The sequence below is a fragment of the Crocuta crocuta genome, unplaced genomic scaffold (assembly GCF_008692635.1).
Source record: "Crocuta crocuta isolate KB4526 unplaced genomic scaffold, BGI_CrCroc_1.0 scaffold97, whole genome shotgun sequence".
NCBI lineage: Eukaryota > Metazoa > Chordata > Mammalia > Carnivora > Hyaenidae > Crocuta > Crocuta crocuta.
The window spans coordinates 8613129-8641091 of NW_027531999.1; the positions used below are offsets into that span (position 1 = coordinate 8613129).

At 41.0% G+C, this 27963-nt stretch overlaps 2 protein-coding genes across 5 annotated transcripts in view; one reads left to right on the forward strand and one right to left on the reverse strand.

Annotated features, from left to right (window-relative positions):
- The window catches only part of XPOT (exportin for tRNA), a 161151-nt gene that overhangs the window by 63991 nt on the left and 69197 nt on the right, over positions 1-27963 (reverse strand). For 2 of the 4 annotated variants that reach the window (XM_077775248.1, XM_077775251.1), the window contains one exon: positions 26990-27057. The exons of the other annotated variants lie outside the window; for them this stretch is intronic. The gene's annotated coding sequence lies outside the window, so the exon portion shown is untranslated. The remainder of the gene's footprint in view (positions 1-26989; positions 27058-27963) is intronic. 4 annotated transcript variants of the gene reach the window in all.
- Positions 1-27963, forward strand: part of CUNH12orf56 (chromosome unknown C12orf56 homolog) — a gene marked incomplete at its 5' end in the record, with an annotated part of 86526 nt that overhangs the window by 20512 nt on the left and 38051 nt on the right. The window contains 2 exons of the mRNA XM_077775271.1: positions 4440-4602; positions 13150-13222. Coding sequence (XP_077631397.1) covers positions 4440-4602; positions 13150-13222 — 236 coding nt within the window. The remainder of the gene's footprint in view (positions 1-4439; positions 4603-13149; positions 13223-27963) is intronic.

Sequence of the window (27963 nt, forward strand, 5' to 3'; positions counted from 1 at the left end):
TGTGTCCCTCTGAAGAGCTTTATTTTCTTTGTTCAGGCACTGACGGCATATTCTTTGGACCAAGTCTCCTTGCCTGACAGTGGAGAAGCTTCTCAGTCAGAAAACTTGTTACCTCCCATGGATGTGTAAATTAGCCTTGCCTACCTCATGGGTGGTCCTCTCATGCTTCACAAACATGTTGTGGTCTTTAGAAAAGACTTTGATTTAAAAAAAAAATTAAATGCAAAAAACAGTGAGAGCGAGAAACCACCTTCCTTACTCTTAACACTTTGTCCTTGTAATTCCAGTCCAAGTTGAATCAAATGTTTCTATAAGAGTTTGTTCTATCTATAGTACTGTAGTCATACTATAATCTGTTTATACTATATATACTTTATACTATATTTAGTATACATAGTATATATTTATAGTATACATAAGTATGTATGTTATATGTTTAAGTACTATAAGTATGTATACTGTGTATACTATAAATATATACTATATATACATATACTTTATACAGTAATCTCTTTGCAACTGAGATTATGACTGTTAGATGAACCAATAAGAGAGAATAAGGAAAGTGAAAAGTGATAGCTCATAGGCACTACCGCTGTTCAGTTACTGTTCGTTTATCCGATGTCATCCACCCTTTACAGACAACGATAAGTCCCCTTGGCTGTGTGGCAGTCTTCAGTGTAATCATTTACCACCTCCCTTACAGTGATGGAGGCCTCAGAGCATGCACAGAATGCCTTTTTATAAGTCATGTTGCTGTATGCTGCCTTCATCTGTCAGACTAATTGTCCTCACTGCCCACCCCCGTTTAGTTCTTTGGTGACAAATGGACACATTTGTGTTTTATGACTATGAGATGCTAGGGCTACCAGCTGAAATATTTTTTAAAAATCAGTGAAACAACTGTCTTTGTCATAGCATGTAGATGATTCTTGGAATTAAAATAGATAAAAACTAAATTATGTACTTATAATCTGTTAAAAGCAAGACAGGCCCCAAATGGAGACTTAACCTAATTCCATTTTTGTCACTCCCAGAAATGGAATCTTAAACCAGTCAATCAGGAATCTCCTGATCAGCACTAGTTGGGTAACCTTCCTGATAGACTCCTGCTGTCCCCTAAAGGAAAGTAACTTTGCAATAACCTAATTTTTTTGCCAAGTATAACTTCCTAGTTCCCACTCCCCTCTTGTAGTGCCTTTCTATCTGCTAGATTGGATACTGCCTGATTTGAATCGATTCTTGCCCAAATAGGCTCTTAAGATTTTTAACATGCCTCAGTTTATCTGTGAACAAGTCTCACCACCCAGAGATAACCACAGTTACCCACACAACATTCCAAACCGTGTTCTGTGCATTAACACATACGGAACCATATTCCACATATTATTCTGTAATGTTATTTTTACTTTACAGCATGTCATGGATATCTTTCCATGCCAATGAACAGAGAAAAAATTTTCATGAATAAATGCCACCACAGGGTATTGAAGGAAAGTATTATGTTCTTTTTTAAAATAAATCTTTAGGGCACCTGGGTGGCTCAGTCAGTTAAGCCTCTGACTTCGGCTAAGGTCATGATCTCATGGTTCGTGGGTTCGAGCCCCACATCGGACTCCGTGATGACAGCTAGCTTAGAGCCTGGAGCCTGTTTCAGATTCTGTGTCTCCCTCCCTCTCTGAGCCTCCCCTGCTCATGCTGCCTCTTTCTCACTAAGAAATAAATTAAAAAAAAAATAAATAAATAATTTTTTAAATGTTTATTTTTGAGAGAGAAAGAGAGAGTGCAAGTGTGAGTGGAGGAGGGGCAGAGAGAGAGGGAGACACAGAATCTGAAGCAGGCTCCAGGCTCTGAGCTGTCAGCACAGACCCTGACATGGGGCCTGAACTCAAGAACCCGGAGATCATGACCTGAGCTGAAGTCAGATGCTCAACTGACTGAGCCACCCAGGTGTCCCAGGTATTATGTTCTTGGATGACAAAGCTAACCAAACTTGGTGACTATAACAACTAAATAAAAATGAGATCTGGTTCAGCTTCCATCTCAAATAAAAGAATTAGCAAAACTTGACTGGAACTCTTACACAATAATGAATTCAGCTGTTTGATTACCATTTGGATTCTAGCCCCCTGTTTTTTTTTTCTTTTTAATTTTTAAAAAATATTTTTAAAATTTTATTTATTTATTTTGAGAAAGAGAGAGAGGGCATATGCAACTGAAGGAGGGGTGGAGGGAGAGAGAATTCCATGCAGGCTCCACACTGTCAGCACAGAGCCCAACTTGGGGTTTGATCTCATAACTGAGAGATCATGACCTGAGCCATTAGCAAGTGTTGGATGCTTAACTGACTGAGCCACCCAGGTGCCCCTAATTTTAATTAATTAATTAATTTTAAAAAATGTTAAGTAGGCTCCGTGCCCTGCGTGGGGCTCAAACTCATGACCCTGGGACCAAGATTCATCTGCTCCATGGACTGAGCCAGCCGGAAGCCCCTCCAGCCCTGCTTTTAGCATAGAAAAACTTCTATTTCTCCCTGACAAAATCCCCACCTCCGACCACTAGTTAGGGCTGTGGTCTTAAACTTGTTAGTCGTTTTTATAACATTAGCCTGGGAAACCAACAGCCTTGTCTCATAATTCTAGTTCCACCTCTGACTAGTTTTGTAAACTTAACTTCTCTGAACTTTCATTTTCTCACTGCAAAATGGAGTTAATAATAACTACCTCATATACTTCGGTTTCTCTTCAAATCATGTAAATCTTTTACCTTTTACTAAAGATAATAACTACCCCATAGATGTGTTGCAAGTACTATATATTTGCCATGTTCCATAAACTGTGGAGTTATTCAAATTATTATAGGTACTTTTTCTCCTCCCCAAACTGCTAATTAGCAATTTGAGGCAGATGTATTTACATATTTATTTATATTCAGTCATTACTTGAAGCCTACTTTTTACCAGATTAATATTAAATACAGTCGGAACCACAGCCACTAATTACATAAACTTTTATTATTAATGAAAGCACATCCTTTGAACACCTCCACTGGACTATGCTTCATTATGTTGGTTTGAATTACTCTACATATTTGAAAATAATTTCAAAAGTTAAATTTGAGTAGATTTTGATGGCTTTTCATTAATTTATCTTCTTATCTTTAATTCCTCTGAATTAGATTTTAAATTATTATTATTTGATATTTCCTTCATATCACAGGAAATATTTGTGAAAAGAGAATAATGCAACTGGATGATCACGGGAAATATTTTTATACAAATTGTAAGAGCTTGCAAAAAGTCTATAGAGGAGGGGCGCCTGAGTGGCTCAGTCCATTAAGTGTCAGATTTCAGCTCAGGTCATGATCTCGCAGTTCAAGAGTTCAAGCTCCACGCTGGGCTCTGGGCTGACAGCTCAGAGCCTGGAGCCTGCTTCAGATTCTGTGTCTCCCTCTCTTTCTGCCCCTCCCAAACTCATGCACGTGCATTCTCTCTCTCTCTCTCAAAAATAAATATTAACAAAAAATTTTTTTAGGTCTATAGAGATATTCCCTCTGATGCTTGGATTAAAGGTTTTAAATATGCCGCTGATGATCTTTGAGTCTGCGCTTAGCTTTTCAGTTAGATGCTATTGCTGCCTACCTGTCATAAAAAGGGAAGTAGAGACGATCTAAAAATCCTAAGTATTTATTGAGAACTTTTCTGTTTTTAATCAAGAATAGAATAAAAAAAAAAGAATAGAACATGGAGCACTTTGGAGAGAAGAGACAGCTATTTAGGAGCAGGAAACTTCCAATACTTCAAATCTAGATGTCAGTAGCCACAGAATCTTTGTACCCTTTCCCCACAAATGGACATTGTCTACTACATAGAAAAATCCTAGGTTAAGCTCATTAATTTTACTTTTTTTTTTTTTCTAGGAGAGAGAGAGAGAGAGACAGCGTGAGCAGGGGAGGGTCAGAGAGAGAGGGAGTCACAGACTGAAACAAGCTCCGGGCTCTGAGCTGGCAGTCAGCACAGACCCCAACGCGGGGCTCGAACCCACAAACCGCGAGATCATGACCTAAGCGAAAGTCGGATGCTTAACCAACTAAGCCACCTAGGCGCCCCTAGTTTTACATTTTTAAGACCTTTTAAAAAATCTATTTTCAAAATGAAAATGGGGGGATATATTTTAACATACAAAAACACAGTTTCTATTTATTTAGCAATCCTATAGTGTAAATAGTGTCTTGAGTTCCGTTGCCGAGTACATTTTTAGTAAAGACTAAAACAAATAGAGGAAGAATTGAGAAACCTGACCAAGAAAAAAGATATCTCAGGGAAAAAAAATAAAAACAAAGAATGGAGTTTAAACTTGTCCTAAGCTGTCGGGGATTTATCATTACAGGATAAAGTTATATTTGTCTTCAATCAGTTCAGTTAATTATTTTTTTTCCAGATTGATGATTACCCACAATTTCTGAGTCCACCAGATAGAGAAACCAACCAACATATTCGTATCACCTATTCTTCAACTGTTTTGAAAAAAGAGTGTGAAAAATCAAAAGGTGTCAAGAAATTCTCATTTCCATTTCATCATGCCACTTCTAACAAAAAAAAAGGTATGTGATATATTTCTTAAAGTGACAAAGAAAAGATGCATTTCTTTATGAGACAACAAATAATGTTTTTATTTTTTCCTCCCAGCTTTACTGAGGCATGATTGACAAATTAAAATTATATATAAAGTGTCTAACGTGATGTTTTGATATATGTGTGCATTGTGAAATGAATACCACAATCAGGCTAACCACCTCACATAACTGTCATTCTGTAAGTGTGTGATGAGAACACTTGAGATGTATTTCCTTTGCAAATTACAAGTATACACTACATTATTGTTAGGTTTGTTGACCAGGCTGTGCATTTTTGTCTCCAGAACTTATTTATTTTATAATGAACATCTATCTGTTGACTAACAGCTGCCTTTTTTCCCCAACTCCTGGCCCCTGGTAACTACTATCTTACTATCTGTTACTATGAGTTTGTCTTTTTGTGTCTGGTTTATTTCACTTAGCATCATGTCCTCTAGGTTCATCCATGTTGTATCAATTGGCAGGATTTTTTGGTTTTTATATTTTATATATTTATTTTTTAAGTACTCTCTACACCCAATGTGTGGCTTGAACTCATGACCCCAAAATCAAGAGTCAGACACTCTACTGACTGAGCCAGCCAGGCACCCCAGGATTATTATTTTTTTTTTTAAATTCTTTTTTCTTTTTTATTTATTTCTGAGAGAGAGAGATATAGTGTGAGCAGGGGAGGGCCAGAGAGAGAGGGAGACACAGACTCTGAAATAGGCTCCAGGCTCTGAGCTGGCAGTCAGCACAGAGCCCGACGCGGGGCTCGAACCCACGAACCGCGAGATCATGACCTAAGCGAAAGTCGGACGCTCAACCGACTAAGCCACCCAGGCGCCCCTCTTTTTTTTTAAGGCTAAATAAAATTGGATTGTGTGTGTAAGGATGTCTACTCCCCTGCCCCCATCCCCATTTTATTTATCCATTCATATTTTGCTGTATATTTCCATGTCTTGGTTACTGTTCATAATGCTGCTATGAATGAATATGAGAGTACAAGTATCTGAGATATTGACTTTATTTGCTTCAGATATAATCCCAAAAATGGGAATGCTAGATCATATGGTAGTCCTATTTTAGTTTTTTGAGGAACCTCTGTACTGTTTTCCACAGTGGTTGCACAAATTTACATTCTCACCAACAGCATGCAAAGGTTCCCTTTTCTCTACCTCCTCACCAATACTTGCTGTCTTTTGACTTTTTTTAAAAGTCTTTAATGTTTTTTTTTTTTTAATCATTTCTTTCTGAGAGAGAGAGAGAGAGACAGTGTGAGCAGGGGAGGGCCAGAGAGAGAGGGAGTCACAGACTGAAACAAGCTCCAGGCTCTGAGCTGGCAGTCAGCACAGAGCCCGACGCGGGGCTCGAACCCATGAACCGTGAGATCATGACCTGAGCTGAAGTCGGACGCTTAACCGACTGAGCCACCCAGGTGCCCCTGTCTTTTGACTTTTTGAGGTTAACTATCCTAACAGTTGTGAGGTGTATCTCGTGTGGTATTTTTCCCAATTTATCTTTGAGGGAGGGAGGGGGGAGGAGGGAGAGAGAGAGAGAGAGAGAGAGAGAGAGAGAGAAATCATCAGGGAGGGGCAGAGAGAGGGGGAGAAAGAGAATCTGAAGAGGCTCCATGCTGTCAGCGCAAAGCCCGATGCAGAGCTCATGACCTGAGCTGAAGTCGGACGCTGAACCAACTGAGCCACCCAGGTGCCCCTGTCTTTTGACTTTTTGAGGTTAACTATCCTAACAGTTGTGAGGTGTATCTCGTGTGGTATTTTTCCCANCGCTGTCAGCGCAAAGCCCAATGCAGAGCTCATGACCTGAGCTGAAGTCAGACCCTGAACCAACTGAGCCACCCAGGTGCCCCTCATTATGGTTTTGCTTTCCAATTCCATGATGGTTAGTGAGCTGACCCATCCATTCATGGCAGCACAGTGCCTGGGCAAAGCTTGCCATACATGAAGATACATAGAAAACAACAAGAAATATTGTCAGTCTGGCTGGAGGAAAACTCCTGATAGTCATCTCTGTGAATCTTGGCTCCCACAAGCAAGGGAAGCCTCAAGGTCCTACCCTGAAAATTCTGGTTTATTATGGTTATTAACAGCATTCAATCTCCATTCAAAAGTATTTGTTGGGAACCTGTTCACTCAAGAACTATGCTTTACACTTAGAAAGATGAAAGTCCATCTTTAATTTTGTTTTTAGGAGGCTCAGCGTTTGATGCTGATGATTTTCCCACTGTGCCCAAGGAGATCTAGAAAATCCACAGTGGGATGGCAAAAAAAGGGCTCCTGGCTCTCATCCAGCTCAACCAGCGCTTACTTGCTTTTATGGTTCACATTTTGGGCTTTATGTAACTGTTTCTGATGAGTAAGTTTTAAAAACCCAAGGATGAATACATGAAAATAGTACATATAGTTCAGCATTACACTGTTTATTTCATAGTCTTATTTTATATATGTATATGAAATGTGCATGGACCTAAAGGAGCCCTTTAAGGTATCCATCCCTATAACTGGGAGCTGGTAAAAAGAGGAAAATGAGCACGGGCTTTGGACCAGCCAAACCCACATTTGAATCCTGGTCCCCACCTTCCCCAGCTACGTGACTGTCTACAAGTTACGACCTTTGTGAGCCCCAGGTACCTGGTCTCTATGATTAGCTTCACAGGGTTGTTGTATTACATGAAACGATGTGGGCAAGGCGGGGCACACAGCGGGGAAGCAGTCAGGGCTGAGATGGCATCCTTAGCACCAAATAGGGGCGGGATAAAGTCCGACAGGGCTCCTGGGCAAGTCCTTCCACTTCTGGCCTCTAGCCCGTGTAGCCAGACCAGCCCACGGCAGCCAACTCATTCTTCACTAGACTCCACTCCAAGTCAGCCCCAGAACTCTTAGAGTACTGAGTAACTACAAAGTGTGAGAAAACCGTCTAGTGTTTGTACACTCTCATGGATAAGCACCTTTCCATGCTGACACTCTCTGGCATAGCAACTGTTGGCAGAAGTTGTAATTAGTCTTATTAAATCCCTGGTTGCTCACCAGGTCTCTTGTCGCACTAATTAGGGTACCTAACTGGTGTTGGTTGCCTTAAATGCATATTTATCCTTGTCCACAAACATAATTATTCTTGGATTTTTCCCCCCAACATGTATAAAGAAGATAAAAACACACATTACAGAAGCTGATTATAGGTAGAAGTTTTATAAAACTCAAGTTCCTAGAAACTTGGCCAGTGATGTTAAAAGTAGTAAAAACTTCGTTAAAAACTTATCTTGTGTTTACGTGCATGGCTATTCATAGACTTACACCTTTTCCTCACTCCCCCTTCCTTCGTTTATTCTCTAAAGGTTCCATCTAACACTTTGTACAGCGAGTCTGGAAAACACAACACTGCCACTGTCACAAGGAGTCATGCATAGCACACCTTAGAGAATAAAAACCATACCCCTTTCCATCATGCCAAGAGTAATGTGCTCTGATTCGTGTTCTCTGCCAAGCTGCTTGTCCCCTGGGTTAGGTGTGGCACTATACCCAGGACCCTCATGGGTCACCTCCCAGAGAGTCTGTACTATGTAATCCTGAAGCAAGAGAGAGGCAAGAGAGAGGCTCAAACCTGTCTGACCATCTACTTGACAACAGTCATTACTAGAACCATTAGCATTAATAATGATGATATCATGCCTGGTGAAGTAGCACACATTAACTACTGAGCATTTGAATAAAGATAATTATTAGAACTTACTCCAAACCTCTTGGGTGAAAGAAAGCCTAGGGAATATTTGTGTCATGTGGCAAAGGAGCTGACACTCAAACCAACTGGCTTATCTTAACAAAGAAAACTCAAAAGTGTAAATCATTGGTAGTAAAAATACTTAGTGTATTTATTGCATTTGCAACAGGATTCCTAATTAGGCCCCACTTTTCTGGAGATATACAGAAAAAGAGGCTTTTCTCTATGTGTCCTTATATGGGTCATAGGTAGAACTTTAAATTGAGGATTGTTATTTAACTCTAAATGAACAATGCTGATGGGAGTAGAGCAACGGTGAGGAACTTTACTAGTTGCTAAAGCTCTAGAATGAATTGGGTTATTAGCCCTTCAGTTTAAGGTACATTCTTGAACAGGACAATCTGGTAGGACTTTCTGCCAACGTTGGAGCTGTTCTGTATGTAGTCTAATTACATCTAATACGGTAGCCAACAGCCCTCTGTGACCACTGAGCACTTGAGATGTGAGTAGTGCTAACTGAATTTTCATTTAATTTTAATTTTAATAGCCAGAGGTGTCTGGTAGCTATAGAATTGGTCACTGCAGCTCTAGAAGCACAGAAACATCTTTGTGGTATATTTTGAAACACTGGCATAGCATGAAGTAGACTAATCCTCAAACCAGAATGAAACATAATAATCTGATGACACATAAACCGAACCTCGGTTTTATATAAATATATGAGATTTTGTTTTATAGTTAAAACCTACATTTTCTAAAACCAATGAGGTGGGAAAAACTAAAATGACAAGGCATTGATGAGCCTCTCAGGTTTAGTGGATAGTTTTTATGTAGGCTTGTCAGTCTTCCCCATAGGAATAGGGTTTTTTTTGATAAATATAACTGGACCTCTTACAGTTGAGAAAGCACTGTAGTTTTTTCTTTCTTTTTTTTTTTTTTGGAGCGTCCTTTCTAAAAAAAATATTCCTCAGGAGTGCCTGGGTGATGCAGTTGGTTAAGCATCTGACTCTTGATCTTGGCTCAAGTCATGATCTTAACAGTTTGTGAGTTCAAGCCCAGCATTAGGCTCTGCACTAATGGTGTGGAGCCTGCTTGGGATTCGGTCTCTCCTTCTCTCTGCCCTTCCCCTGCTTGTGCTCTCTCTCTCTCTCTCTCAAAATAAATCATAAAAATGAACTTAAAAAAAAAAAGTTCCTCAGCCGACTAGCACTTCTGAACATGTCATCAGATATCCACTGTGCTAAATGGTGGAAGCACTTCATACTTAGGCTATTGAAGAAGACTGTAAAGTGCTGTGTGCACACTAGAGAACACCCTGGAACAGACAGAGCACAGATATCATCTGTTATCTGTATTCAGGCTCTCCTGTGATTATGGCCTTAAACCTGCCAGCCTCTGGCCACTGGCATCTAGGAGATCAGAACTTCCATCGAATGCAGAAACAGAGACCACAGCTGCACTTCATTTCTCAGTGGAGAGCAGAGAAGATCCTGAGATTCTCCACACCATTGTTACAAATGAAATTTAAAGCTAACATAAAGAGGCAGGGACATCGACACTAAAGTTGGTTTTGGTTACACCCTTTTAACAATGTCAGACAAAAAAGAGAAAGCTCAAGGTCAGTTAGTGAACTTGGATGAAATGAGGTTTAAGAGACAACTTAGGGTCATTGTTTAGTGAATACCAACTTCCTAATAGAAAAGCCTAGGTGGTTTCTTCCCCGCTTCCAGCATGCTGAGAGTGCCTCTGCTCTGTTTCCTTCTAGCTCTCCTCCAAGCTGTTTGTTCCCAGCGTGAGGTATGGCTTGTAGACCCAGGACCCCTGTGGTTTACCAGCCAGACGGTCTGTAATGTGTGGTCCTGAAGCAAGAGGCTCAAACCTGTCTGACCTCTGCACCACAAGTGCTAATATGTTCTATCTAATTCCAGCAATGATCACAGGCATTATTGGTATCACATTTAGTACCCAGAGTTGTGAAATGCCTACTATTAGAAATATCTATGATGACTTAGACTTATGTCTAAGAGATATTTCACTTGCTAGTAGAAAAAATGGATTCATATTCGAGTCTATATAATTAGTAAAGATTTTTCACTTAAAAGTAGGAAAAACTGATTGATTTTGGAATCTCCTAAGGAATCAAGAGGGGAACAGAAGAACCCAATAGTGGAAGACCAGAAACCCAGGGGCTTGTTCCTGGGCCTGAACAGCCTGTGAGAGACCTTCTGGATGCAGCTAGTTTCAAAGACTCCTAGCTCAGCCTCTCACATCCAAATGTCACAAGTCTAGAGGGAGACACTGATCAGCCTAACGTGGATCAGATCCCACGCCTAGACCAGTCAGCTATGGCTTGGATAGAAGTGGATCCAGATTTTGTGGGGAATGAAGCTCATACAGTGTGCAGAGCCTTCTTTAAGAAAAAGAGTTAAAACACCAAATAGAATGACTACGGCACTCTCAAGATACATAGGTAGAAGAAATCACAAACATAAAGTGTTTGTGGACACTCCCAAGAGAGGAAGTGAGACAGAAGGAAAACTGAAGTGGGAAGAGCCTGTGGTCTTCAATGACTGTGGTTAACACGTCTTCCCTTTGCATACTTTATAAAGACATTTGACCATGGGCACACATGGTCAGGGCTTCTCCTAAGACTTTGGAAGGAACTCATGTAAGTGAGGGACCCTATGGCTGAAACATCACTTCACCAGAAGGAGCAATCTCTTTTTTTTTAAAGATGGGCACCCAGGCGCCTGGGTGGCTCAGTCAGTTGAATGTCTGCCTTCTGTTCAGGTCATGATCTCGAGGTTCGTGGGGTTCACCCACTCGGGCTCGCTCGCTATCTCTCACACAAGTAAATAAATATTTTAAAATAATTATTTAAGAGATGGGCATCCATACTGTGGAAGAGGACAGTTCCTCAAAGAAAGAGGGCTCTGGGAAGACCACATGACAGATGAACACCACAGCTTGGTCCTTTCCGTAGTCCCCTCCTGTAGCTGCAGTTTCCTACTGTTTTCATAATGATTTTATTTTTAGGAGCACGTGGGTGGCTCAGTTGGTTAAGTGTCCGACTTCGGCTCGAGTCAGGATCTCATGGTTTGTGAGTTCGAGCCCCACATCAGGCTCTGTNGCTCTATAGACTGAGGCAGCCAGGCACCCCTCAGTTTCCCACTTTTTATCAACAGACTTTTTGTCTCAAATCCCCAGGTGATCTCCAGATCTCATGAACTATGTTGGACCTCAGGGGGGCTGTTGTTGACCTCTTATGTCTAGACCAGAGCAAGCCAGAATGGCCTGCACTCTCCAGCTATCTTTTTATTTATTTATTTATTTATTTACTTACTTACTTAATAGTTTANCTATCTTTTTAAAGACCCCATCCAGCATCACTTTTGGCTCTCTGAGGTGAGAGGGTTCTTTCTTCTTGGCTCCTCTCATACCCATGGCAGTAACAGAGAACTGTGCAGAGCAGTTCAAAAAGAAAGGGGCCAAACTCCATGAAAGTACACTTAAGATTTTGATTTCATATGATGTAAATTTTACCTCAAAAGAAAAATAAACTGAAAGCAGTTAAAAGGGAGGGAGGAGGACAGGGAAGCAAGCAAACCAAGAGAGGAAGCAGCTGACAGAGTTCGGGAAATCCCCAAAAGAAGTTCTCTGTGGGAGCAGGGCTTTCCCCCTTTTCCCTCCCTGGCTCTCTATGGCTTGTGCATCCCTGACTCCGGCCCTTCTGCAGGGATGGGGAGGCGGTTCAATGGGGCCATACCGAGTTTCCCCCGGAGCTTAGAAAGTGAGGCTAGTACTGACCTCTTGCAGTGGCTTATGGAACGGGACATTTGGTTCTTGTTTGGAATACTTTTTAGATACTATTACTATTTGTTCCTCCAAGTAAGCAAACAAAATACACTTACATAATTGGGAGGACACAGTAATTTTCTCGATGCAGGTTATGACTGGTTCTGATTTTTACTTTAAATTAAACTAATGTTTATTGCGGAACTACTCTGCACATACCCATTTTTTATATGTCACTTTTATACAAATTATCTTATTTTCACTTCCAGAATTATCTTATTTATTTATTTATTTACTTATTTATTTAAGAAATAGAGAGACTGCTAGTGCGGGAGAGGAACAGAGGGAGAGAGAGAGAGAGAGAGGGAGAATCTTAATCAGGGTCCATGCTCAGCACCGAGCCCAGCATGGGGCTCAATCTCACAATTCTGGGATAACAACCCAAGAGTCTGACACTCAACCAACTGAGCCACCCAGGCGCCCCCTCATCTTTATTTTTATAAATTAAGATACTGAGTCTAAAATGATAAAGTTAACTGGTAAAGTCTTATAAACTGTAAAGTAACTTTTTACGAGCGTCTGAAGTTGAGTACGTTTTAACATCAAAGCCAAAGTTCCTTTTGTTCCATCATGCTGCCCAGCTTATAATTTAGCCTATTTGTTTTGTTTATTAATGTATGCTTATTTTTGAGACAGAGATTGAGAGACAGAGTATGAGCAGGTGAGGGACAGAGAGAGAGAGAGGGAGACACAATCTAAAGAAGGCTCCAGGCTCTGAGCTGTCAGCACAGAGCCTGATGTGGGGCTCAACCTCACAAACCATGAGATCATGACCTGAGCCAAAGTTGGATGCTCAACCGACTGAGCCACCCAGGCGCCCAGTTTTTGTAGGGATTTATGAGCAATCTTCAATTTAGTACATGTAACTATCTTCTTCACCAACTCAATCAAATTATGTAATTAAGTATTAAATGATTTTTTTCTTTTTTTTCTTTTTCTTAGTTAAAGAAGAGATTGATGACCCTGTCTTTTGGAGGGGCAAAGGGCCCCGAAGTTTGAATGAATCCTCTCTCAGGTGAGATTTTATTCACAGTATGTTTTTAACTTGCTGACCAAAACTTATTTTATATTTCAATTTGCTCATTATAATGCTTTCTCTCTATTAATGGATTTGGACTGAGTTTTATTTCATATACGTAATAATGAAGAAGATATTTTGGGAGAACTTGCTTCTAAATTCAAATCCAGTTAGTTTAAATAGTATAATATTTCTCGTGTCAATGAAATATATAGATTTCACAATATAAAGAAATAATTGATTAAAATTAAATTCAAAAACCTTCATTAAGCCCTTGTTCTATGTAGGGCATGATGCTAGGCCCTGGAAAGGACAGAAAGATGAGTAAGGCATAGTTCTTGTCTTTGAGAAGCTCATTTCAACCAGAATATGTGACCCTTGCATAAACATAGATAATACATAGTACACATGCTAAGTATCATTAGTGAGTTTCAGCAAACTGTCAAAGAGATTTAAAGAGGGGAAAGGTCAGGGATGCCTGGGTGGCTCAATCAGGAAAGCACCCGATTGTGGCTCAGGTCATGATCTCACAGTTCGTGAGTTCGAGCCCCACATTGGGCTCTCGATTGTTAGCACAGAGCTTGCTTCAGACCCTCTGTCCTCCTCTCTCCGCACCTTCCTCCGTCTTTCAAAATAAACATTAAAAAAATAATAAAATAAAGAGGGGAAAGGTCATATTCAGTTGTGGGGAGGAGAAGTCAAGATGCCAGAGTGACAGTTGGTGAATTTTCAGCGCACATGGAAAGGGAGATATTGCAACTGGAAGGGATAAAAAAACAACAACAACAATAAAAACAACACAACGATAAAGGCAGGAAAAAGTAGAATATGTATTAGGAAAGGGAAGCAGTCCACAGTGATTTAAAAATAGAATGGGGTAAGGGAAGCCTGGCTGGCTCTGTTCATAGAGCATGCAACTCTTGGTCTTGGATTTGTGAGTTCAAGCCCCACACTGAGTGTAGAGATTACATTAAAAAAATTAATTAAAAAATAAAATCGAACAGAGATACCAGGTATAAGGTTAAAAAGTAAAACTGGGCCCAAGCTTTGGAGGGTCTTAAAAGTCCAAATGAAATGCATAGTAAGTTTTGTGAAGGATACAAGAGAAACTGGAAGAGTACACTGAAATACTGGTATACTCTGGAGTAGGAAGTCTTTAGTGGGAAAGACATAGTTTTCATTGTATGCACATTTGTAGTACTTGAAATTTTTTTTGCTATGTATATTGTTTCAAAAGAAATAAATTCACAGAAATAAATGTAGCCCCCCCCCAAAAAAAAAGAAGTCCAAGTAAAGACTTGATGTGTCATTTCATAGGTTATGAGGAAACTACTGACAAATAATCAGTTGTGCTGTAATCCATTTGAAGAAGGAAAAATCAGACGTTGGTGGGAAGTAATGAGAGTCTGAACTGGGCTAGTGGTAAAGGGAATAAAGGAAAAGGGATGGATGGAAGAGACGTTTCAGAGGCAAACTCTACAAGACGGGCAGCTGAACGTAAGAGAGCTAGAGAGAGAAGCCACTGTGGTTTCAAGCCAGGGTTACTGCATGGGGATGTCTTACAGAGGAATAAGGATGATGGGGGGATCAAGCCCAAGTACTGCTTTCGGCAGGTTAAGTTTGAGGTCCTAGTACCTTCACCAGATGAACTGGTGAAGCTCATCTGGCAGTTAAAATTTTGGCCTGGAAGGCAGGATAGAAGGCTGAATGTCACTTACTTACTAAATTAATTTATATTTTAGAGAGCAAGAGAAAGCATACAAGCAGGGGAAAGGGACTGTGTGTATATGTGTGTGTGTGTGTGTGTGTGTGTGTGTGAGAGAGAGAGAGAGAGAGAGAGAGAGAGAGAGAGAGAGAGAGAATCTCAAGCAGGCTCCATGCTAAGAGCAGAGCTCAAAGTGGGGCTCAATCCTAGGACTCTGGGATCAAGACCTGAGCCAAAATCAATAGTCAGATGCTCAACCGACTGAGCCACCCAGGTGCCCCTGGATGTAAATTTAAAAAGGATGCCCTGGGGCTCCTGGCTCACTCACTCAGTAGAACACAATGATCTCAGGGTCGTGAATTCAAGCACCATACTGGGCATAGAGCTTAAAGAAGAAAAAAACAACAACAAAGAAACATTAAACAAACAAGTAAAAACGAGTTTCCTAAGCTGCAGAACCTGAAGTATGATTCTGTTACACACCTTAAGTATCTAGACATTAGAAGGAGGAAGGGAGCACAGGATGGGAAGAGCTACATGTCATGAGAAATACAGGCATGGAGAAAATGAACGTGGGTTGGGGACCTGAAAGATCATGGCACGGGGGAAATATCTAAGGTAGGAAAACATGGCAAAATACTATAAAGGAAACATGAACTCCTAATTGGGAAGTATCCACAAAGCTGTGCTTTCCATAAAGTGCATTAACTTAGCTTACTAAGGGGAGGGCGGTGTTTTTCCACTGCATTTTCTGTCACTGTAATCTTCTCTTACTAAACAAGATGACCTATAAAGTCTCTTCTAAACCTGAATTTCATTATTGTAACTTCCTTTGTCTCACACACAAAAACTTGGCTTAGGAAGATTGATACATAGATACATTGATTGATCGACTGATTATTTATTACTAAGAACACATCACCAATTTACAGAATTTTAACTTTACACCCAACTATTTTGGACAATAAAATTCGTGGAAACTTGGCTACCATAACTAATTCTCTTAAAGGTTTCTAAAGTTTAAGGAGTTACCTTTAGAAGTGATCTCTGTGTTCCTGTCAGTGTTCTCAAGGCTTTGGACGTTCTGATTATATTTGAAGCTGTAACATCTGGAAAACTTAACTGGCTAAGACAGGACTGATCAGTAAGTGTTCTGTTCTGCATTGCAAACCCTAGTTCAGAAAGCACTCTGAGACCCCCTGGTAATGCTGAGAGTGGGGGAGGGACCAAAGAGCTCGAACCACTGAATCCTTCCACCAGGGTTTGTCAGCAAGGTGCTATCCGGGGTTTTGTGTGGGACTCCTCGCTGTCATGCAGTACACCTGCCCATCGTGAGACTGGCGCATCCCAGGCTCTTGTCCACTAAATGCCTGTAACACTCTCCATGTATTGTGGCAACAAAAACCACCACCACACACTTCCACCTGGACCCACCCCTGCTAATTCCATCTGTGGACAGAAGCTTGTTTGCATTTTCCTGACCTGTGCTCTTTCTCCTTTCTCTCACTCTCCTTAGTAAGCATCCTTGCTCTCCCTAGAAATTCTGTACGTGGGTTTTCATCGACACCCCAGTGTGATAACGTAATAATACAAATCTAAAATGGTTCCTCCTTAGGGGCACTTGGGTGGCTCAGCTGGTTCTGTCTGTTCAGTGTTGGACTTTGGCTCAGGTCATGATCTCAGGGTTCTTGGGCTCAGCCTCACCTCTGGCTCTGTGCTGACAGCTAGGAGCCTGCTTTCAATTCTCTTTCCTTCTCTCTCTGCCCCTCTACTGCTCATGTGCATGTGTGTTCACTCTCTCTCTCAAAATAAATAAATAAACTTAAAAAAAAAATAAATAAAATGGTTCCCCCTTCAATGGGACTTCTATTTTAATAGGGATGGAAGCCAGAAGATCAAGGAGAGAAGCTCTATTAGTAATATTTTGTTTTATTGAGGTTACATTGACACACAGTACAATGCAATAAAGCATACAGTGTGATCATATGCATCACCATAATCAACATCTATCACTCCCCCGCCCCACTATGGCCTGGAAACTTTGTCAAGGCAAAAAGCTGGTGCAGTTGTTAGGTCTCACCTTTTTTGTTTTCCTGTGTCTCAGAGATGACTGTCTTTGCTGTCCAGTGTCCAATGTCTTTTTAACAACAATTCTTTTATTTTCTAATGTTTACTTATTTTTGAGAGAGAGGGGGGGGCAGAGTACAAGTTGGGGAGGGGCACAGAAGAGAGGTAGACACAGAATCTGAAGCAGGCTCCAGGCTCTGAGCTGTCATCACAGAGCCCAACATGGGGCTCAAACTCACGAACCATGAGACTATGTCCAGTTTCCAGTGTCTTAAAAGCTGTTTTTATTTTTTTTTCCTTTTTTTTGGGGGGGGTGGGAAGGGCATATCTAGTCCCTGTTACTCCATCCTGGCCTTAAATAGAAAACAAAACAAAACAAAACTAGTAGAATTTTAATCTTTACACTAGTATATGTGATAGGGGATTTGGATTGGTTTCAAATCCTTCCTGGAGCCAGGGATAGCTCCAGAATTTTCATAAAAGAGATTCCATCAAAGAGTGCAGGAGAAGATGAGAAGGGGTTAAGAAACTCTTCTTCCTTTGATTTTATGTGGTATATGTACTTATTTTTGGTGTTTTGCTCGGGATGGCAAGCTATTGAAGATCTTAGGAAATGAAGGGCAGCAAAGCCCACTCTCCCCTTCGCTTCTGCCTTTGGGAGCCTGCTGTTTTAGGCCAATTCAACTTACCAACTGCAGTTCCAGACTCTAATAATGAAGACAGCTGTGAAGCTCAGAAGGACCTCAACTATCAGACTCACAAAGGCTACTATTCTGCCTTTACAAGAAGGTAAAAGCACACACTTTCAGAAAACTTTCAACAAAGCTAAATATCCAAAACAAGGCTAGAGAGCCAGTTCAATAAGAGAGCTCATTCCCTATTTAAGGTGAGATGGACTATGGGGCTTGAACTTGCTTGTCAGTGAGCCAGAATCTGGGGCACTCATTGCTGCTTCCTGGTGTTGTTGCTGCTTTCTGAGGAGCATACACTCTTTTCTTTTTTAAGTTTATTTACTATTTTGAGTGAGAGAGTGCTCACACAAGCTAAAGCATGAGCAGGGAAAGGGACAGAGAGAGAGAGGGAGACAGAGAATCCCAAGCTGGCTCTGCACTGTCAGCACAGAGCCTGATGTGGGGCTTGAACTCAGAAACCTTGAGATCATGACCTGAGCCGAAATCAAGTCATGCCCTTAACCGACTGAGCCACCCAGGCGCCCCGAGATGAGTATGCACTCTTAACGGGTGCTGGCTGTGAGGAGGCAACCCAAAGCAGGGTGTGGGAAGAAAGCTCACGTGGAATAAAAAACCATGGTTTTTTCATCTGGCCTCAAGTCAGAATCTCTCAAGGGGTCATGGGCAGTTCAGACTTCTGGCCTCCACTCCAGACTACTGAATCCCAAGCTTTAGAGATGGGACTCAGCAGTCTGTTTCGGTAGCTCCTTAGGTGACACTGTTAGCTAGCCACTATGGTTGAGGAAATCTTGGACTAAATAGTCAATATACTCCTGGGTTATTGAGATTGCTGTGTTCTGTACCCATAATATGTCTATAATCACCTCTCACTGAGAGGATTGGCAACACCTCTCACTCCTCTCCCCCATCTCCACTCATTGTACCTGGTGTGGTTGGAATGTTTGTGTCCCTCCCAAATTCCTTGAAATCCTAACCCCCAAAGGTGATGGTATTGGTAGGTGAGCACCCAAGGGGAGGTGCTTAAACTTGAGGGTGGGGGCCTCATGAATGTGATTCGTGCTCTTGAGAAAGAGGCTCCAGAGAGCTCACTAGCCCCTCCACTGTGTAAAGACACAGCAAGAAGGAACTGACTGGGAACCAGGAAGAGTGTCCTTAGCATAAGGCAAAACCTCACTAGCACCCTGATCATGGACTTTCCAGCCTCCAAAACTGTGAGCAATACATTTTCTGTTGTTTATAAGCTACCCAGTCTATGGCCTCACTGCTTTGACAGTAGGCCCAAACAAGCTAAGCCAGTACCTCTCCATCCCTGTCTGAATCCATTACTCACCTTAAAGCCAAAGTGATCGTTTCCAAAAGAAAAGTCCAAAAGACTCTTTACCCAGAAAACAAAACTGTTTACATGTCTGGACAGCCCGGCAAGCCCTGGCCTTTGCTTATGTCTCCAGCTTCATCACAAGTCACTTTACCCCTTGCTCACCACACTGGCTAGAGCACTTCAAGGGCTTTCCACCTCAGGTCTTAGCTTGAGTGTCCACATCTTAAAGAGGTTGTGCCTGATCACCTGCCTGAAGTATACTACCCTCCATGGGGTGCCTGGGTAGGTCGTTTCGTTCAGCTTCTGACTCTTGGTTTCGGCTGGGGTCATGATCTCACGGTTTGTGAGTCCAAGCCCTGCATCAGGCTCTGCCCTGTCAGGGCCTGCTTGGGATTCTATATCTCTCTGCCACTCTCCTGCTCTCTCTGTCTCTCTCGCAAAAATAAATCAACATTAAAAATGAAGTCTACTACCCTCCACCAGAGGCACACAGTTTTATCAGAGTACTCCTTTTATTTCATAGCACTTGTATCAACTGCTACATATCTATTGTTTATTGTCTGTTCTCCCACTAGAATGTGAGCCTCATGAGGGCAGGGACCTTGGTATTCTTGCACACTATATATTTCCAGCGGTTGGCCTAGTGGCTGGCATATAGTAGCTGCTTACTGTTTGTTGAATGATTAATCATATTCTTTACAACCTAGCCTGGCTCGCATTATATAAGCTTGGGGAAGCATGAGCTAATCTAAATCCATGTAATAATAAAGCATGTTTCGAAGGGGTTGTTGCATTTCCAATGTTGCCCTAAGTGCTGTGACTTTAATTAGCTCTGGGAGGAGGGATCTCTCTGCTGTCTCATGGTACTAAGTGACATTCCTAACATGACTTTCATAACTAGAAGTACCAAGGGAAAGACAATGCCATTGACGGCCATCCACATGCTATTGGACTCAATATTCTTCATTCCACATTTTGGCATACGAATGCCCCAGTTTTCCTAGCCACTGATAGTCTCATTATTTTCTTTTTGTTTTTGTTGTTTATTTTTTTCTTCTAATTTAGAAAAGTAGGTTTCTTTCTTTTTTTTAATTTTTTTAAAGAAGTCTTCTTACCACTCTTTTTTTTTTTAATGTTTTATTTATTTCTAGGAGAGAGAGAGAGAGACAGCGTGAGCAGGGGAGGGTCAGAGAGAGAGGGAGTCACAGACTGAAACAGGCTCCAGGCTCTGAGCTGGTAGTCAGCACAGAGCCCGGCGCGGGGCTCGAACCCACGAACCGCGAGATCATGACCTAAGCGAAAGTCGGACGCTCAACCGGCTAAGCCACCCAGGCGCCCCAAAGTAGGTTTCTTTCTTTCTTTTAAGTTTATATGTTTGTTTTGAGAGAGAGGGAGAGAGGAGTGAGGGAGAGGAAGAGAGAGAGAATCCCAAGCAGGCTCCATACTGTCAGCAAGGTGGGGCTCAACTCACAAACTATGAGATCCTGCCAAAAGAAACGTATAATTAATGTTTGCAGTGGGTTTTTTAAGGCTATTGTGGGGGTCAGAACTCTGTTAGAAGTAACAGAAATCCAACTTAGGTTAAAAGGGGAATTTACTGGGGTGCCTGGGAGGCTCAGTCGGTTACACATGCGACTTTGGCTCAGGTCATGATCTCACGGTTCATGGGTTTGAGACCCGTGTCAGGCTCTGTGCTGACAGCTAGCTCAGAGCCTGGAGCCTGTTTCAGATTCTGTATCTCCCTCTTTCTCTGACTCTCCCCTGCTCATGCTGTCTCTCTCTCAGAAATAAAACATTAAATAAAAAGTTTTTTTTTAAAAAGGGGGAATTTACTGGAATAACTGGGACCACTCATGTAATTTAACATTCATTCAACAGATACATATAGAAATAGACATAAACAGAGAGACAAATGTAGATTTGTCTACCTACCTCTTGAATCTGGTACACTTTAATTGCTGGGCTCTGTATTCAATTTTGGTTTTTATTTTTATAAAGGTTTTCACTTAAATTTTTCTTTTAACATTTATTTCTTTTTGAGAGACAGAGAGAGGCAGAGCATGAACACGGGAAGGGCAGAGAGAGACGGAGACACAGAATCTGAAGCAGGCTCCAGGCTCTGAGCTGTTTGTCAGCACAGAGCCTGACATGGGGCTTGAACCCATAAACCATGAGATCATGACGTGAGCTGAAGCTGGACACTCAACCAACTGAGCCACCCAGGTGCCCCAAAGGCTTTCATTTTTTAAAAAAAATTTTTAACATTTTTAATTTATTTTTGAGACAGAGCATGAGTGGGGGAAGGGTAGAGAGAGAGACACAGAATCTGAAGCAGGCTCCAGGCTCTGAGCTGTCAGCACAGAGCCTGATGCAGGGCTCGAACCCACAAACTGTGAAATCATGACCTGAGCTGAAGTTGGACGCTTAACTGAGCCACCCAGGCACCTCAGGCTTTCACTTTTTAAAACAATGTTTATTTATTTTAGAAAGAGTGCAAGCGGGAGAGGCGCAGAGAGGGGAGGACAGAGGATCCAAAGTAGACTCCACACTGACAGTGGTAAGCCTGATGTGGGGCTCAAACTCATGAACAGTTAGATCATGACCTGAGCTGAAGTCAGATACTCAGCCGACTGGGCTACCCAGGTGCCTATGCACTTTTTTCTTTTAAAGGCTGTTATTTATTTTGAGAGGGAGAGAGGGGTGGGGGGAGGGAAGGCACAGAGAGAGAGAGGAAGAGAGAGAATCTCAAGCAGGCTCCACGATGTCAGTGCAGAGCCCCAGGTGGGGCTGAATCTTGTGAACTGTGAGATCATGACCTGAGCTGAAATCAAGAGTTGGACACTTAACCTACTGAGCCACCCAGGTGCTCCTGTATCCAATTTTAGATATTCAAAAGTGAGCAAAATCAGGTTAGAAGCCAAACAACAGAATGTAGGAATGGTTTGAGATTGAGGCATAGCTGGAATTGGTAGCTTGAGTGGGCACAGAACTTTGTATCCTCTGATGTTAGTGGATCAGCTTCATTTTTTTTCACTGAACACCATGTCTTTCAAGGTGCAGTAAACAAAGTTATTAAATTCACATTTTGCCTGTCTTAAATTCATATTTTACAGCTCCTACCACCAGACAAAGGCTAACTCACACAGTTTCTTGCATACAATTTAAAAATCCTGGGAAGGTTTCTGATGCCTAGCTTGAATAAATGAGTCACTGATGAAAAATGTCCCCCATAGCCAAGAGGTCAGTCTTTAAGAACACAACAGCTTCTGTGTGCTCCATGTGTGGAGGGAAGGAGTAGTTTCCAAACAAAGGGGCTGAGGAGGGAGCTAGGTCTGCTATCTGTCCCATAGTTTTCTAGCACTCTCATCTCCATAATTAAGCACAGGAGTCAAAAGCGTAAACAGAGTAGGCTAGGATTAAAAAACAGTAATTAGAGGACTAAAGAATGTTATCATCTGCAGAGCTCTGAAACACCTCTGAGGTGTAAAGTTTTAGGGCTAATTATGAGAAGCCGCAGGTCGTAAGAAGCATACAGTTACCTTGGGACATCAGACTTACATAAGTATGATTGCTTTTCAGGGTAATAGTAAACAACAGATCTTTTAACACCTATGGGATGGAAAACAGATTAGAGATCTCTGATAATGAGATTCAGGTTTCTCTGTCTTTAGTGTAGCTCTTCATTAGCTGATAGTTCCGTGCTCTCATATGCATTTTACTGGAGAAAACCGAAGGAGATATTTCAGGTAGAAGCAGAGTACTGTGACCTACTTAAGAGTTCCCTAAAGCTGCAGGGGGAAAACAAAAGACTGCATATTGCTTGTGAGTGTAAAGAAACAGAGAAGAAGGCTGAGATCAATAGAACACTTTTACAGTGCCAGCTTAGAGAAAGATTTATATAAATTTAATTGAGTTCACCTTGAATAATCCGTGAGGAAAAAGAAATTGTGCCAGTGGTTAGCTCCCAGATCAGGTCTGGTATGTCTATACCCACCAGGGTGGATTCCGATCTGAATTTACATCTATCTGTAGCTTCTACTGATATTTGGCTAACGGAAATTTAAAAGGAGAGTTTCTAACCACAGTGCATGGCAAATGAAAGGATGAGCTTTTGGAGAAACTGATCTGTTTAATAAACAGAGGTAGAGCTGATAATCCAATGAAATGAGAATGTGCTGCACTTAATTGCACACCATTAGCAAAATAGAATGGGGGCTAAAACCCAAGAATGTGAGCCTTATATTTTTCTCTAAGAAGCAGCACTTCTACATAGAAAATAGGGAGAGGGAGCTGTGCAATTTCTCTCTGTCTAGTACATAAACATGCATGTTGTGTAGCGACACTGGCTGACCTCAAATCCTGACTGTGCCTTTGGCTACTTAACCGTCCCAGACTTCACTCCTCACGAGTAGGATGGAGCTCATGATAGTACCTTCATCACAGAGATGATATGTGAGGTCTAAATCATTTACATGTAAAGTGCTTAAACTGTGTGTGGCATTTAGTCCTTATTAAAACTTAGCTCTTTTGTTATTGCTAATTATCAGTATGTCAGCCACTAAGCAATAATTTATTCAGCATCCTCAGAATCCTTGATCAAGACTTGCGACATAATAACTTTCCTCTTTCCTACTCTCACTAATAACACTACCAGAGGTATGTATGTATGTATGAATGCATGTATTTTGACAGAGAGAGAGAAAAAGGAAGAAGGGCAGAGGGAGAGAGAGAGAGTAAGAGAGTAGAGAGAGATGGAGACAGAGAATCTGAAGCAGGCTCCAGGCTCTGAGCTGTCAGCACGGAGTCTAAAGCAGGGCTTGAACTCACAAGCAGTGAGATCCTGACCTAAGCCAAAGTCAGAGGCTTAACTAACTGAGCCACCCAGGCACCCAAGAGAGAGAATCTTAAGCAGGCTCCACACTGAGTATGGATCATGGATCCTGAATTCATGACCTGAGCTGAAATCAAGAGTTGGGACACTTAACTACTGAGCCACCGAGGCATCCCAATGCTACTGTATTTGAAAAAATAAAAATGCTATTGTACAATAATTTGGGATGAGGTACCATCTATATTAATTTTCTAAGAATTTCTTGCACAGTAGGTTATAATTCTATTGAAGGACCAGTCCTTTGTCTATGTAAATATACTATATGGGTAAGTACATGAATCCAGAATGTTTAGAAACTCAAGAGAAAAGATTCAAGGCCTCCAGAAACTGTTTTTATAATAAGTCTTTGGGGCGCCTTGGGTGGCTCAGTTGGTTGAGTGTCCGACTTCGGCTCAGGTCATGATCTCACGGTCTGTGGGTTTGGGCCCTGCGTTGGGCTCTGTGCTGGCAGCTCGGAGCCTGGAGCCTGCTTCAGATTCTGTGTCTCCCTCTCTCTCTGCCCCTTCCCTGCTTGCTCTCTGTCTCTGTCTCTCAAAATATAAATAAAGACATAAAAAAAAATAGGTCTTTATGTCTTCATCATTCTCAAAATTGGCTCTGAACACATTAAATAGATATATTCTTGTGTACATAATTTGCTCATAGCTTATCATTATTAACAAATATTTATTGCTCAATTACACATTTATAAAAATATAAAGATACATTTATAAAAATATAAAGATACATTTATTGAGCATCAGGGTGGAATCAATATTCATTCTCCCCTATCAGTCTCTTCCTCTTCCTTTTTCCTCCTCCTTTCCTCTCTTTATGGATCTGTCTGAAAACTTCCCTGGGATAGATACTCAGGAGCAGAATTGCTTTGTTCATTCTATATATGAATTTGCTTGTTGGTTTTATTTATCTCATTTATTTTTTTTAGAGAGAGTGTGTAAGTGGGGGAGAAGGGCAGAGAGAGAGAGAGAGAGAGAGAGAGAGTCTCAAGCAGGCTCCATGCTCAGCACGGTGCCCAACACGGAGCTAGATCTCATGATCCTGGGACCATGGCCTGAGCTGAAATTATGAGTTGGACGCCCAACTGACTGAGCCACCCTGGTGCCCCTATTTTTATTTTTAAGTAGGCTCCACATCCAATATAGGGCTTGAACTCACAACCCTGAGGTCAACAGTCACATGCTCTACTGACTGAGCCAGTCAGGTTCCACCCTTTTTTTATATCTTCTATTTCCCTGCTGAGACTTTCCATCTTTCCATTTGTTTCAAAAGGGTTTCCACTCTTACTTATTAGAGCATGGTTATAAATGGCTGCCTTAAAGTCTTTATCTGAAAACTCCAACATCTTTGTCATCTCTGTATTGATATCTGTTCATTGTCTTTTTCTTCGTAAGATATTGAGATTTTCCTGGCTCTTGAAATATCAAGTGATTTTGGTTGGTTTGTTGTGGTTTTGTTTGTTTTTATTTTTATTCATTTTTTATTTTAGAGAAAGAACAGGGGAAGGGCAGAGGGAGAGAGAGAGAATCCCAAGCAGGCTGCACATTCAGTGTGAAGTCCAATTCAGGGCTTGATTCTACAACTCTGGGATCATGACCTGAGCTGAAATCAATATTTAGACACTCAACTAGCTGAGCCATCCAAATGCCCTTGCTTTTGTTTGTTTGTTTGTTTTTTAAAGATTTTATTCTATTTTATTTGGTAAGTAGGCTCCATGCCCAATGTGGGGATCAAACTCACAATCTTGAGATCAAGAGTTGCATGCGTCACCCCTGAGCCAGCCAGATACCCCCGTCAAGTAATTTTGGATTGCATCTGGGACATTTTGAATATTATGCTGTGACTCTGGGTCACATGACCACAAGAGTTGGGTACTGGTCACTGTTAGCCTCTCACTTATGCTTAGGTATCTGAGAACTATTTTCTAACTTTGAATTAATTTTTCCACATAGAGTTGCTTATGTTTTACCAATTCTGCTTTAGTAGAATGTTCATGGGGGAATGTTTTATTCAAGAGAGCTCAAATTCCGGATCCTGAGATCTAGGTCTATATGACTTCTTATAGAAGAATCATTGTTCTCTGTTGTTCTGCTTGTTTCTTATATTCTGGCATATTAATCTGACCATCTTTTTTGATGTGATAGGTTTTGAGCTCTCCATGAAAACTAAACCTTCCATTTCTTATTCATGTAACTTCTTTCTTATCCTTATTAGGAATTTCTTAAATCAAATACTCATTTTTTCTAAGTTACCATTTTTCTTCATTTCTTGATAGAGTATCAGTATGTTAGCATATATGTATTTCTCATTCTTAGCTGAACTTGCACCTAACAGGTTTTTGTGAAGCTGTTCCATTTTGCCTGCCATTTTGTGGACTGTGACCTGACATTTTTAGCCTCAAGGAGTTTATCTATCCTTGATGCATAGGGAAGAAGAAGACAAAGTGATTTGTGCATACTTTTGATTTTGGAGTTCTCTTCCCTACTTCTCTTGTCTCTTCCTCCAATGTGGCTGGGCTCTCCCTAGAGATACACACTCAGCTCATTAGCGAAACTTTTAGCAACTTAGTTCTGTAAATATGAAGTTGACATGTGTGCAAATTCAAGGTTTTAGAACTCTTGCTTAGTAATGAATTACTCTTTACTCAGACCAGTAGAGGTGGGTATTGCTGAATTTCAAATGAAGAATACAGTTTAGTTTATAAGTTGGCTTACTTAACTGGTGAATCTACAATTTCCATGGCATTTTTACATGTATTCTTCCAAAAAGGTAATCCTTTTTAGAAACCCTTTTTATCTCTAGATTTCCCATATAACTGAATAAATAACAGTCACTTCAAGTGATACTTTCTGTAAGTACCTAAAACCATTTTGCTGAACTTTTACATGAAAAACATATCGTACCTAAAAGGACCATTTTAACATAATTTTATAACATTATGTAACACAATCTACACACTTGTTATTTAACTCTCTTCAATTTCCATAGAGAAAATATTAGAATAGGTTATCTGCAGGAATAAAGAAAAATTACTTCCTTAGAAAGAGGATTGGAGTATATATCATCTATTTCTGAGCCAGACATACTCATTTACCTGAAAATCCTAGCGTGATCATCTTATTCTTAGACACTTTGATAATACGGTTACATAGTACTAGAATCCTATAAAAAAAATAAGATAAGGTAAGAGAATTACTGAGCAGCATTTAGGGGTTGTAGGTCATATACAGTAATTTGTTCTTGTGTTTAAAATCTGGCCATGCCATGTGCTGGTCCACGGGGCAAGAGTGCAGGTAGGAAGGGGTGCTCTCGTGCTTTTCTTCCCAGATCTCCAGATCACACTCAAGATCCTTCCCAGATCTGCAGATCACACTCTGAGACCGCAGTACCAATGTGCATATCTTTAAGCCTGAGGGTTTGGGAAAGGGTGGCTGTTGAAGGGGGATGGAACTTGGATGAGTAAATTGGGGTGACCACTTTATGTGGGTGTGTACACATGTACCTGCAACACTGAGCTGTGGCCTGGAACTCAACTCAGTTCATAATACTGTATAGATGATGAATGAATTTTGTACCTGTTTAAAGTTAATTTGAGGACTAATAAAGACAAAGTGGCTTTCCACTTTCATGAAGGTGCTAATCTTATAAGGGAGACAATGTATTTTACTATAAAATGATAAACCAGCAATTCAAGGCAATACAGGATAGTATTAACAGCTAAGCACCTATTGAGTGTTTCCAGTGTTACAAACACATTGCATGCAATTTCTTATTTAAGCCCCACTGAAACTTTTTGAGATTGGTGCTATTATAGGTTCCTATTTTAATACTGAGACATTGAAGCTTAGGTCAACCAAAGTCACATAATCACTGAGGGGCAAAGCCATAATCATCGGCACTTAGATCTCATCAGACCCTACAACGTCTTAGCCTCTACCGCTTGCTTCCTCGTGCAGCAGAGTAGAGGAATGGTCATGGTAAGGTGGAGAATGGGGAAGATGAGGGTGGAACACAGATTGATTCTGAAAAACGTGCTAATGCTATTAGAATTACACTGGAAAATCAGGA